The sequence below is a fragment of the Sander vitreus genome, chromosome 2 (genome assembly GCF_031162955.1).
Source record: "Sander vitreus isolate 19-12246 chromosome 2, sanVit1, whole genome shotgun sequence".
NCBI classification, from domain to species: domain Eukaryota; kingdom Metazoa; phylum Chordata; class Actinopteri; order Perciformes; family Percidae; genus Sander; species Sander vitreus.
In genome coordinates this window covers 28,730,185-28,743,157 of record NC_135856.1, presented here as the reverse complement: position 1 = coordinate 28,743,157, position 12,973 = coordinate 28,730,185, and the positions used below count along the sequence as shown (strand labels likewise).

Here is a 12,973-nt window from a genome sequence, read left to right as displayed (position 1 = left end):
ATGTTCCACCTGTTCTATGTTCATTTTTGCGCATTTGTCTGGAATTCTGTCAGTCCATGTACACAAATATCAATGCCAGCGCTTGTGTCTAATCTGTGTGTTGCTAAAACTCACCCAGAGGTGTCGTGCTCCTGTTCAGCCTGCACCATGTTACGGAGACTGGCATCGGCGAGAGCCTGAGTGAAGTGAGTGTATGGCGCCATGAAGCAGTAGTGGTAAAGGCCTGGTCGCAGACTCGACGATCCAAGACGGAGAGCCTTGCCCTGGGAACGGCTGGGTCCACTGAGGACGCCCTCGCACTGAGACGCCAGGTTGGTGCCAAACAGGGTCTTCAACAGCTAAAGAAAGAGTTCTTCAGTTACTAAAGAAAAGTATAGTCCACGTTTGTTTAACTGTGTTGCATTTTCAAATTATCTTCTCTAAACTAAACTTGCTTACATTACAAATCTGCTGTTTTATTCTCAAATTTAGTTTTCGTTGCATCTAAATCATAATTAAGTTCCAATAGTGTCTTGTAGGATATTTCTTATTACCAGTTTTGTCTTGGTGTTTGAATCTTGTTACATCCTAAAAATATGTCTGTTTAAATGTTTCCTTTATTAATTTAGTGACTTTGGTCTAGAAGGGGACACTGCTGAGTAATTACTGAAGGGGACCTAACCTACAGTTTCTGAGATCAGTCAGATTGGCTGGCTGTGCTTAATACAAAGATATATTTAGCAGTTTATTTATTTTTTTTTAAAGAAAAATCCTCCAATATCTCTTCTAGGAGCCTTTTCTGTAATAAAGCATTGTATAGCAAACTAGATTCACTGTTATACAATGCAGAGAATTACATCATCCTCCATCATGCTTCTCTAACAGTTAGGGAATTAGCTAGTATATCACTGTGTGTATACAGATGTATGGAACCATCGCACAGGAAAACCCGATGCCTTTACAGGCCCTGTCGGCAGGAACCAGCCTCACTCTGTGTGGAGTCGCACCGGTTGCAGCACACCGCTCAATGTTGCAACCATAAAGACACCACACACACAAATGTTACAATACAAAACTAAATCTACAATCGGAGACATAAACACAGATTACTGACCTGTTGTACACAAACTGTAGCCATGGTTGGTTCCCTGGAGAAGCAGGACTTAAGGTAGCCTAAGATTTCCTCCACACACTGACAGAAAATATAGTACATAATGTTATTCAATTGAGTGTTACAGTCATGGGAGCAGGAGTGGTTATACATTGGCTTATATGAATGAAACAAATTAACTTGTTATAAATATTAAAATTTGCTTCAATCCAGTCCAATCATCCAGAACCTCCTCCTTCCTGCTCCCACTGACATAAACACTTCAACAATGGCTGAATTCCAAGAGAGCGTATTTCATATCTCTACCTTGCTGATGTCATGTAGTGTGGCCAGCTCCAGGAGCTGGGATAGAACATCTAGAGTGGCACGCAGGAAACCTCCAAACTTCTCCTGGCTACTGTGGAGGTCCAGCGTTACCTAGGAAATAAACAAGTAACACCACTACCAACCACCATCTAGGCTAGTAAAAGCTGTAAACCTGTTTCTGTTATGATAGGAAGTCATTTAAAACGGATGCGTGCTCCGACCTTGTAGTTGGCGTGTGTAGCTTTAAGGACATCATAGAGCTTGAGGTAGGGTGGAAGGTGGTAGAAGTTGCCAAGGGTGGTAGATTTGTTTACAGCTGTTGACCCAGTGCTGTCTGCTGGCCTGCCTGCTCACAAAAAACACAACATCAAAACTTTTTAAATATTCACAGTAGGGCTGCACCCAACGATTATTTTCATAGTCGATTAATCTGTTGATTATTTTCTCGATTAGTTGTTTGGTCTCTAAAATGTCAGAAAATGGCGAAATGCAGTGTTTCCCAAAAGCCCAAGATGACGTCCCCAAATGTCTTATTCCGCCACAACTCAAAAGATATTCAGTTTACTGTCACAGAGGAGAGAGGAAACTAGAAAATATTCATATTTAAGAAGCTGGAATCACAGAATTTTTACTTTTGTCTTAAAAAAAAAAAAATTTACTCAAACCGATTAATCTGTTATCAAAATAGTTGGCGGTTAATTTAAGAGTTGACAACTAATCGATTAATCTTTGCAGCTCTAATTCACAGACGCCTCAGAGAGATTATCTGTACCTGTGCTAGTGCATGGTCAGGTGTGCATTTACCTGTGTTGACCTCATTGCTTTTCTTTGGGCTCATTGGGGCAGCACTGGGCTCAGCGACATCCTTCTCCTTGCCTTTTCTCCGGATGGGACTGAGGGAGGGGGTGTTGCTCAGGGAGGGGAGGGTGGCCTTTGAAGTAGGGAACAGAATACAAAAAGTGAATACAATGGTCTTGCTGTGGATGCAACTTGGTATAAGCAGATAAATGCCAGTACATTACAAATAATCACTTTGACTATGAGCCATGTAAACCAAACAACACAAAACTCTGAACGTGTACCTTAACCGCTGGTCCAGGTGGTGTGTCATCCAGCACATGGGCACAGATGTTGAGGATCTTCAGTAGGTGAGAGAAGAGTTGCTCCAACATGGCCACCAGGGAACGCTCAGACAACCCGGCCCAGGGTTCCTCCATCTTATTTGGGCCTCCACTGGCGTTTGTGCTACCACTAGTGCCGTCTTCCTCTCCAGCCCAGGGGTTGCGCATGCATTTAGGAGCCACAGCTGGGAATATTATTATGGGACCGTTTAATCAATCAGGTTACTGCTTTTGTTTAAGTAATTTGTAGTAGGTTTCTAAATACAGTATAATTTTAAGCTACGTGAACAGGATGGTCATGTAAAATTTGTACGCATAATATCACCCACCAGCAAGCAGATTGCCAGAAAGCAAAAGTGCATCCTGGTGTGAAGAGAGATCCAGTGGAAACCAAGCAGAAGAGAGTAAGGAGAGGACCATGTTGGCCATTCCTACGGTCAGAGTCCTCCGCTCGGTGTCTGGTGCAGATGAGGAGGTTGAAGAGGCTGGAGCACTGCATGGCTGGGACACACTTCGGAGCAGAGGGACAAGGACAGAAGATAAATCAGGTGGGCATAGAAAAACAAGAGGAAATGAAAAGCAAGAGTGGTGTGTTGTCCGGCAGATTGTGCAACTAAGGTGGCATCAAATGTACAGGTAAAGGATGAATTCACCAGAGAGAGGGTACACAAACCTGAGGGCCCTGCCCCTGCTGCGGTTGAGACTAGAGCGGGAAGAAAAGCTGCTACTGGAGCTGACATAGCCACAGTGCCAGCCTGTACTCCAAGTGCACACTGGGAAGTTTAAAGCCAGGAGGGACAAAGCCTCACAGCAGCCAAACTGCAGAGAAACGGACAAAAGAAATGGTGTTGAACATGTTATCATGAAAACAAAAACACACACCCAACTTTCTATACAGCAGGCAGAAAGAAAAGATAACGCGTTAAGGGTGTCTGAAAGCTCACAGTCAGGGCCCTGGAGGTAGAGGAGGTGAAAGCGTGGGAGACGGCAGTGACGACTCTGGACAAATTGTTCTCGATTGTCACATCAGACACATTGTTGGACAAGTTGTAGCCCCTGTACGTCCTGGCAGACAGAGACAAGAGCAGAGTTCCTCAATCAGAGATCTGTACAACATACTGTAGGTACCATAGAAGGAACAAGTGACCACTGATCTTGAAAATAGTTTCTTGGTAAGAGGATGGCATTGAGAGCCTGTGAGATGTGACATCAAAGGACCTTGTGTCTTTGTGTTCATGTACCTTGTGATTGTACTAACTGTGAACTGGGAGGGGGGTTGGGTCTCATGCATCAGCAGCTGCAGGTAGACCGAACTCTGGTCCCGGGCAATAGCCACTACTGGGTCCACTTGACCCTGGTCACAGTCATAGAACAACCTGGAAACTAGCCTAGTAGAGGTAGAGGTAGAGAGAGAGAGACATGTGGGAAAGATAAGGGGGGAGTTAATCGAAATAATTTTTTTAAGATTTTTTTTGGGGCTTTTCCCTTTATACGGTGACAGTCGATATACATGAGAGGGGGAGAGAGAGATGGGGGATGACACGCAGCAAAGGGCAGCAGGTCAGATTCAAACCTGGGCCGCTGCAGGACTCCGCCAACATGGGGCGAACGCTCTTACTGGGTGAACTAGAGGCCGCCCCAATAGAAAGAATTTTTAATAAATTGCACCAAAGAAAAATCAAAGTGTGCTTGTCTACAGTAAAGTCCAGTATATTAAAAATGTGCATATACACAATACAGTATATGAAAGGACATAGTATACCTGCTGACAGCAGAGGCTGCCACGTGTCGGACTCTGGGGTCATCATCTCCCAACAGACAGATGACCACATCATTCAGGACTCGGTCCTGTAGCCGCAGCCGCTAGATAGAGAGGAATGTGGACAAATTAAGGACTAAAGTTTTCAACTCTCAGCATCTCAAGTTGAAAACTTTTAGGATACACACTGCACGTGTGTGTCTAAAAGCTTCAACAAAGACTTGCATTTCCACAGCAATAACGGAGAACTTACCCCAGTGTAGTGATGATCCCCTTTGTGCAAAGTCTCCGTTTTCCTCTCCAGGAAATGAACTAACCTGAAAGAGTGAATATCTTTAGAATGGGTTAACAAGTGATGTTGCATTTAAGACAATATCTAACAGACATTGTTAATGTTTAGGATATAGTCCACCCGTGACAGACAGACAGATATAGTGATTTTAGAAAGTGCACAGTCCCCAACCGACCCACACACACAAAAAGAATTGAGCCTACCGGAAGTCCATCTCAGCCAGGGTCTCCAAGAGCTCAGTGCGAACAAGCCAATAGGACGAGTCCCTCAGAGCAAGAAGGTTTATCAGCAACTGCAGGCCGAGCTCACTCAGGGTACTGCTGCACACAGTCATGATGCAGTGCTGAAACATAATAAATGTCAGACTCAAACCCATGCAGAGCACAGATTACTGGCACTAGTACAGATATGTCTTACCCTCACTGCAGAGCAAGCCATCTTGCAGGTGACGGAGGATTCATCTTTCAGAGTTTTCTGGAGCAAAGGGACCAAGTCCACCAGGGACAGAGGGTTACCTGGAGAGCAACAGGTCACACAGGTGAGAGAACCATTAAACACTGTCCAACCTTTCAACATGTCAGCACCAAAACAAACACTCCTGTACAACTCAACCACACCCAACCACCCACCCACCCACACACACACCCACACCCACACAAACCTGTTGCACTCTGCACACTGGCCAGCCAGGTGTGTATGTTGTAACGCGTTTTGGTGAGTGCGGCTTGTATGATGGCTGCACAGAGGATGGCTGTGGCACCTCTGATCTGGGGGTCCCCATGGTCGATGAGACCCAGGATGTCACTGATATACTGCTGCTCTGCAAGGGGACAGAGAAAGAGAGCGGTGTCAAAAACAGTGCTGAAGACGGTTGTCAATTAATACATTCTGTAACTTCCACTGCAGTATTAGTAGTCAAAAATGCACTACAGGCCTGCTCACGTGATATTTTGACATGTCACAGTTGGAAAAGCACAGGAGTAAACAATACAACCAATGACGGCTGAATTCCATTTAGCTGCTTTAGTTTCAGAGTCCCCGGCACACTGTCATTGCTAACTGGAACACAGTTAATGTTATTAGGAACACCTGTGCTTTTCCTACTATGACAAGTCAAAAGGTCTGCGGTGAAAAAGGTCTATTGTGTTCCATTAAAAACAGTGAACTTAATTATAGTACTCTTAATTCAAGTGAATGTGGAAGGCCACAGATCAACAAAAACAGCCAGCTATTTCAATAAAGATATCCACAATTTGAACCGCAGTATTTTGCTCACGTTGGAGATTGAGAGGCTGTCCAAACTACTAAACCGCTACACTCAGTCCTCAGGCTTCAAACTTCCGTATTATTGCTTATTGTGCATCCATTTAATCCCATCATGACAAATTGTTAATACTATGGGTGACAGTTCTCACGTCCAAATGAATGCCACAAAGTGGGATCTTAAAGGCCCTGAACACCCACATAGGGGTTTTCACTCAATGCCTGATGCAACCTCTTCTCAGGAAACCTCCCTCACACTCCCAGTTTATGGGTTTCTGAAGTCAACTGACCTCAAGTAAATCTCAGCATAGCGCCACCAATCCTCAACCTGAGCAGAGGCCTACTCAGCCTGGATAAGTGGAAACCCCTGTGTGGGTGGGCAAGGCCTCCAAATATGTGAATTCATTTTCCTGTGAAAACTGTATGATGGCATTCTAGTAAAGTAATAATGAAAACTGAATGATTAGTGTTGCAATATTAGTTTTGTCCATAAATCCCCAATATAGGCCTTTTGTTATAACCGACCTGTTCAGGTGTCACGCATCATCTAAATAGGGCTCTCTTTAACTTTGTATGCCCCTACCTTCTACTGGAATGCCATCCAGCGGCTCCAAGTAGAGGGAATTAAAGAAGGCTTCAGGATGCAGCGCTGCTGCTGCCCCAACACAGCTGACTGCCAGAGCCTTCACGCTCACTCGCACCTCCTTGTCAGGGGTCAGACCTGTAAAAACATAGCACACCAAAGATTTATATCTACACACACAAGGTCAAATAAAACCAGAAAGGAGGCGAGACAAACAATTAACAACATTGTTTTGAGATTTTGTCTCTAAATCTTGTTCATTATTTAAAGATACGGTTCTGTGATTAAGGTTTTATGATAAGTTTTGTATCATAGCAGCGTGGATTTAATTCATTAATTAGTAGCCAACCAAAGAGTTACACTTATGGCCATCTGCAGCTTTATTTCATTTATTTTTATTTTATTTATTAAGGCTTTCATAATAGCCACGTCTTGCATAGATCAAACTAACCAATAAACATAACTACTACATAATGGAATATGGAGCGTCTCAAAAACTGGCCTAGTGTCATTGGTACTTATTTAGGCTTATATCATTCTTTTTGTAGGCATTTTTAAAACACACCTATGGCATATTTTGAGCAGTTTTGATAACACTCACCATTTTTTCTTCCCGTCAGTAAGAATGAAGCTGCAAGAAGCCTTACACAGTGCACCAGTGGCTCCACCCCCTGGTCTGTATAATGTCCAATTGGACCCTTTATCCGTGATGGCTAAGAAGCAGGCAGTTAAGAGTTAGAGACAGACGCATCATTTTGCTTTCTTCACCTTCCAGTGTGAAAACCTGGCATGGATCGTTTTTTGCGTGGCTGTGTCTTTACCTTGTTGTCAGGTTCGTGTTCAGCAGGTTCGTCCTTTGTTATGAAGCGGTCCACACTGCTGTCTGAACCCTGCCGGTTGTGACCTCGGCCATCAAAGAGATGAGGCTTGCTCAGAGCTGCACGGAAATGCACATAGAAACAATAAGCAAAGCTTTAACTTATGAACGGAACCTGTTTTCAGGTTGTTTTTTTTGTTTGTGTGTGTGCACAAGCATACCCAGTGCTGACTGCAGGATTGGTTCTGGGGGTTCTTCTTGGGAGGAAGGTGCAGCACCTTCATCTTCTTCATCCTGTAATGTCCCGATCTGCATCCCAGAGTACTGGCTCTCACTGCCATCCAGCACCTTTTGCACAGACACACAGAGCCAACATCTCTAGTGAGGAACTTAACTTACAATACAAAAAAAAAAAAACACCAAATGCAACATATAGGAAATGCAACTGCATGCAAAGGATACCTAAATAGTTCCAACTCATTCATTATCGAGTTAGATTTGCTGGATTGAGGACAGAGACACAGCATAACAAACATGACGAAAACCGCAAGTCAAACAAACGTTCTCATTTTAAACCTCTACTGGATCATGCTTGGGTCACTTAATTCACAGCAAGTCAACTACACATGGAAAGAAGCACAGGCTTGGGAACTCAGCAATTATGGTTGCCACAATCCACCAGAGGAAGAGCAAGCTTTTGATCCAAACTATTCAACATTAAAATGAATTACTCGAAGATAAAGTAAGCAAGTTTGTTTTACTACATGGGACTACATGAGGTACACATGGTATTTTATAGAAAACTAGTTTTTCCTAGCTAGATGTATACGCTGAATCCAAAAACAAATTGAAAGGTTTGTTTTTCCAGGTTTGGCCTCCGCTGGAACAAAAGCCTGTCACAGTCTCTCGAAAAGGTAGAGGGAACCAAATCTGAAGTAGAACAATTACAAAAGGAACAGATGGCCTTCATGCTTCTACTTTGAACTCTTCACTGCAAGCCATCAACATGGGATGTAGGGGTTGCTTGTTTAAACAAAAGGTCTTTCAAGAGCATCTCTTTTTGGGGAGGGAACCACTGGAAAACGAGGAGGACAAGAAGGGGCATGATGTATTGTCACTGACAACAAGAAGGGAAAAGTAGAAATAAGCAGGGCAAGTTCTATGCATGGGCTGTGATGAAAGAAAAGGAGAAAGCCAAAAAGGTTTTCAGACAAGCAAGCCCCTCCCACTCTGTTCAAAGTGTCCAATTGGCTGACCTGGTCACTAGTGCTAGAGGAGGAGGTGGCATAGAAGGAGGAAGAGGAGGAGAAAGAGAAAGAAGAAGAGGAAGCAGTGTAGACAGAAGAGTCGCTGTCTGTGGCATCGGGACCCTCGGTGGAAGTTGGTGAGGGAGGGGACGGCTCAATCACCCGCGGCAATGGAGTACGCGACTGGTACGGAGGATAAAGGAGAGGGGGCAAGACCATAGAGGTAGAATTGTTAGAGTGGACAATCTCACACAAAAATGTCTCTGAAGGGGAGCAGCAAAAATCCAAATGACTGAACCAAGTGTGTGACATCACATCTACAGTAATTCTATGTCTTCTAAGGAGCACTTTTATTAAACGAGATGGTGCATCTCAAAGGGTTTATCCTCTAATTACATTTTTTAAATAAATTACAAAAGGTTACATTACAAGTGGTTTGCATGTTGTACTCCGTTACTTACTAATTGAAAGTATTAAACATGAATGCCAACCAGCTCCCAAATCTTTTAGATGACATGTGGGAAAAGGCCATAACAAGACGAGCATCCTCTCTCTTTGAATGCAGAGTTGTCTATATTTAAACTTCTATCGCCATCATTTCAGATTATACCCGACATGAACTGTCAGAATTTTTCTACAGCACCCTGCTGTCACAAAAAGTGGCTTTTAATAATGTATAGCATGAACTGGAGCTAGTGGCCACCCGTAAGAAAGGATGGCAACTTAAAACACTGTACTATAATTTGGGGGTTATGGTTTATGGTCATTTCAATTTTATGAAATTTGTACGTAATGGGCTAAAATATGCAAAACCACCGATACTGCCCTTTAACAGTTTAAAAAAAAAAATGTGGGGAATGAATATTTTGTCCATTCTACAAATCCTAACTCTATGAAGTATAGCATCATTCATAAACCGGGAAGTATGCCATTAGGGACTCATTTTGGTTCATAGTTAATTATAGCACTGTATGGTAATTAAGTCTTTCGGTGTCTAGGGAAGCACGCTGTCACACACACATCCACAGAAATAAAGAACTGTATGTTCAAGCTGTATTCTCCAACCAAATTAAATCTTACACGCATTCCCACACAGTCACACTGACCAGTTCTGCTACGTCCGAAGGGGTGACAGCGGAGTCCGGTCCTTCCGTGGTGGTCTGGGAAGAGTCGCTGGGTGGAAGTGAGCGATCGTTAGTGCCTAGCAGAGTCCCACCTACACCTAAGGGCCCTCCCTCCATCTCTGGCGTAGTGTAGTCCGCTGTCTCGGGAGTAATGTTGGCCCCACCGCTGGAGCTCCGACTCAGCATTTCCTCCTCGTTGTCATTGGGTGACTCAGGAGTGTCTGATGCAGATGTCCCGCCTCCGCCGCCGCCCTGCTCTGAGGAGGCACTGAGGTCCACCGAGTCTCCAGGCTGCAGGGTATGCTGGGAGGAGCGCGGCTGCTCTGTGATGATGTCCACCTGGGCTGCGGAGGAGCCATCTGCACCAACAACTGCCGCTGAAAGAAAGACACACAAAGTCAATTTTGTACTGCTGCATGGGGCTTTACCTTATTGTTTAAAAAGTGAAGCGACCAAATACTTTACATTCTGCCTCCTAGAGAGTGCATCTCACCTGTGAAGGCACCAGCGGTGTCCTCTGTTCTCTCAGCGTCATCCTCCAACCCATCCTCCTCCCCAGAGAGCATTTTACCTGGAAACAACAGGTGTAGTGTCAACATAACATCAGCACTAACACTAGCTGAAGAGAGGCAAAGAGACTAAATCCTGGGTGGTGCAAATTTACTTTTAACTGAGTGCATTTAAAAAAATTGGATGTATGCATTAAAAACTAATTATTGTGCATCATTAACAATATATCCTGAATTTAGAGGCCAATCAACCATCATAGGTGGCACACCCTGACTGAAACATCAGTTAGAGGATAGAGGTGAGCACACAGAGATAAATAAACCAGTCACCTCTCGGTTTCCTGAGAAGGAGTGGACTGCAGGAAGAAGCTCCACCTGCTGCATATGGCAGGAAACGGGAAGTAGAAACAGAAGAAGAGGACGAGAAAAGCAGCAAAAGCTCAGAAGGACTCGTAGGAAACAGAACAGTTATTTACAGAGAAAAGGGAAAGCGTTAGGAACCAAAGAAAAGGGCTGCAAACACAGACCAAAGCAGAAACTTGAGTAGAGCACCAACACAGCTTGGTCGACTAATTACCTGGCAAACTCTTTCAGTAAGGATTAATGAATTAAAACACTGTAGAGCCCACGTTACATTGTACAAAAGCTTTATGAAACCAATCCCGACTGATGGATGCGTTTACCAATGAGCTCGAGGATGCTGCCGGAGCGCGCACGGCTCTCAGCGTCCTGGCGGAACACGGTGCCATGTAGAATGCTGCCGGTGGTGATGAGCATGTGCAGAAGCTCTGGCGGGGGAGTCCTGAACATCTGCTGCAGGAGCTCCAGCGCTGCCGTGACCACATTGTGATCCCAGTGCTGTGTGTAGTGCAAAGTCAGCTCGTACACCTTCAGACACACACACACACACACACACTTTAGCCAAGACTCTTCAATTAACATACAAACACAGATGACCCACACAATCACTCTCTTCTCTCAACCTGTAGCAGTTGTTCAGGTGTTGGCTGTACATCAGCCTCCTTCCTCATGACTCCAAAGCTTCCTTTGAGGCTGGTGGTGTTGACTTGCTGCTGCAGCAGAGGCATCAGGTAGCGAAGGGTTAACAGCACCCCCAGAATTAGGTGGCTGGGGTGCTCCTCATCCACTGGAATCAGCAGACCTAGAAAAGGACAGAACGTCAGGGTGTGTGTTCCCTACTTGAATGTTGGTAGCCGGAGTGCTGTAGCTAAAAGCAGTTCGATACCAAACTGGCTCACAACTGGTTTCTGAAATAAGCTCAATTGTTAAGTAACGACTAGGCAGGTAACAAGGTGCATGGCCAGAGTATGTGTGTGGGTGTGGCCCTACCCAGCAGCACATTAAGGAGCCAGGTGTAGAAGTAGCTGCTGCGTCTGGAGTGTTGGCACACACTGACGGCTGAGCTGGCTGCAGTCCGTCTGATGGTGGGGGAGCTGGACTTCAGGTTGGCCACATATGACTTCAGCAGCACCTACAACAAAAATGGTTGGACTACAATGAAAGCAAGCTTTTGCAAGATGTTCATATTTCCTTGTGTAAATGGTGTCCAATTTAGTGATATTATTATTTAGGTAGTAATCTTTTTTGCATCTAAAACATTTTTTTTTTTTAAATGATAAGATGTTTGACAGTACTGGAAGGGAGAAAGCTTTCAAAATTAAATGTTTATGGAGCCAAAACAAGGAAATATAAACTTTGAAAAAGGGAACCTTTCTTCGGCTCGTTTTAATAATGACTTTCAGGTAAATTAACTCAAACTCATTTTTGATTGGTGGGGAGAAGAGAAGAGATAATTCCCAAAAGATAAAGCAATAAGCACTACACTAAACAGTTTCAAGATTTCTGCTTTGTGTGGATACCTTGATCTCGCCGTCATTAGCGAAGTGTCCCAAGGCGGCCATGATCTTGGGCATTGCAGCAGCCAGAGTCTCCTGTACTGTCTCCTCCTGCCGCTTGGTGATTCGGGAGAGGCATGGCAACAGGTTAACCAGGTAGGGTCTGGACCACAAGGGATAGAGGGAGGGATAAGAACAAAGTAGTAACAAGCATTTAAAACTGAGTTAGACAGTGATGCTTCCTCCCCTAACCATAGCCGATTGGGAGTTAAATACAGATAGTAGCTTTACAATCTACACCAAAATCTGGTTTTGTTTTGCTTTGTTTGGCATTATGTAATTTAAATATGGTGGTCATGTGAATGAAGTAAAAAGAAAAGTCATTTTCAGACAGCGTGTGCATACCTGCATTTCTGAGGTCTAATGAGGTGAGCAAGCTCAGCAAACCTCCACAAAGCTGCCCTCAAACTCCGAGAGGCACCGTTCTACAGAGATACACAAACACTCATCAACATCAAGTTTTAGTTTTCACACTTTACATGAAACAAATGTCAAACCTTAGTCAGTCTGTGAGAATAATACTGTCGCATAAAAACACGACTAACAACACAGACACACATATGTCATACCTTTTTAATTTCTTTATAGAGCTCCAGCTGCAGTCTAGGCAGGTTGGAGTCCATCAGTGCCTGAAAATAAACATCCAAAACCTTCTCTCAAGCCTGATCATCCTGGTCAACATGTTTAATTATAATAGCCAAAACAATGCTTTATTTTATACTTTGCTAATTGTACATATCATCTTTTAGTGTTTTTAAAATGGATTGATAAGGTGAAAACACATCTGGTCACATCATGCAAACTCAAATCAAGGCTTATTATTCTGTAAATGCACCATGTCCTTAGTGGGAAGTAATTGATGATCTACTTTCTTTCCTATTATTGAAGAAACAATGAAGGACAATGTTGAAAAGAGGAGAGAAGATAGTAGTCTGGGGTCCTGCTC

The 12,973-nt window shown here is 43.9% G+C and overlaps 1 protein-coding gene and 1 non-coding gene across 8 annotated transcripts in view; both read right to left on the bottom strand.

Annotated features, from left to right (window-relative positions):
- htt (huntingtin) overlaps positions 1-12,973 on the bottom strand; it is a 34,290-nt gene that overhangs the window by 17,818 nt on the left and 3,499 nt on the right. For 6 of the 7 annotated variants that reach the window (XM_078264716.1, XM_078264698.1, XM_078264724.1 and 3 more), the window contains exons 4-30: positions 12,597-12,656; positions 12,373-12,452; positions 11,992-12,130; positions 11,462-11,603; positions 11,095-11,273; positions 10,795-10,999; positions 10,096-10,173; positions 9,585-9,979; positions 7,453-7,579; positions 7,236-7,351; positions 7,016-7,127; positions 6,415-6,552; positions 5,230-5,388; positions 4,986-5,083; positions 4,772-4,911; positions 4,530-4,593; positions 4,280-4,380; positions 3,759-3,905; positions 3,462-3,582; positions 3,191-3,336; positions 2,847-3,028; positions 2,479-2,702; positions 2,201-2,327; positions 1,618-1,742; positions 1,397-1,507; positions 1,094-1,171; positions 115-338 (exon numbers count right to left, since the gene is read on the bottom strand). In XM_078264716.1, the coding sequence (XP_078120842.1) occupies positions 115-338; positions 1,094-1,171; positions 1,397-1,507; positions 1,618-1,742; positions 2,201-2,327; positions 2,479-2,702; positions 2,847-3,028; positions 3,191-3,336; positions 3,462-3,582; positions 3,759-3,905; positions 4,280-4,380; positions 4,530-4,593; positions 4,772-4,911; positions 4,986-5,083; positions 5,230-5,388; positions 6,415-6,552; positions 7,016-7,127; positions 7,236-7,351; positions 7,453-7,579; positions 9,585-9,979; positions 10,096-10,173; positions 10,795-10,999; positions 11,095-11,273; positions 11,462-11,603; positions 11,992-12,130; positions 12,373-12,452; positions 12,597-12,656 (3,818 nt within the window). Of the gene's footprint in view, positions 1-114; positions 339-1,093; positions 1,172-1,396; positions 1,508-1,617; positions 1,743-2,200; positions 2,328-2,478; positions 2,703-2,846; positions 3,029-3,190; positions 3,337-3,461; positions 3,583-3,758; positions 3,906-4,279; positions 4,381-4,529; positions 4,594-4,771; positions 4,912-4,985; positions 5,084-5,229; positions 5,389-6,414; positions 6,553-7,015; positions 7,128-7,235; positions 7,352-7,452; positions 7,580-9,584; positions 9,980-10,095; positions 10,174-10,441; positions 10,490-10,794; positions 11,000-11,094; positions 11,274-11,461; positions 11,604-11,991; positions 12,131-12,372; positions 12,453-12,596; positions 12,657-12,973 lie in introns of all 7 variants that reach the window. The other variant, XM_078264740.1, reaches the window with a different exon arrangement.
- Positions 901-1,030, bottom strand: LOC144512093 (small Cajal body-specific RNA 14). Its single transcript, XR_013500964.1, has one exon.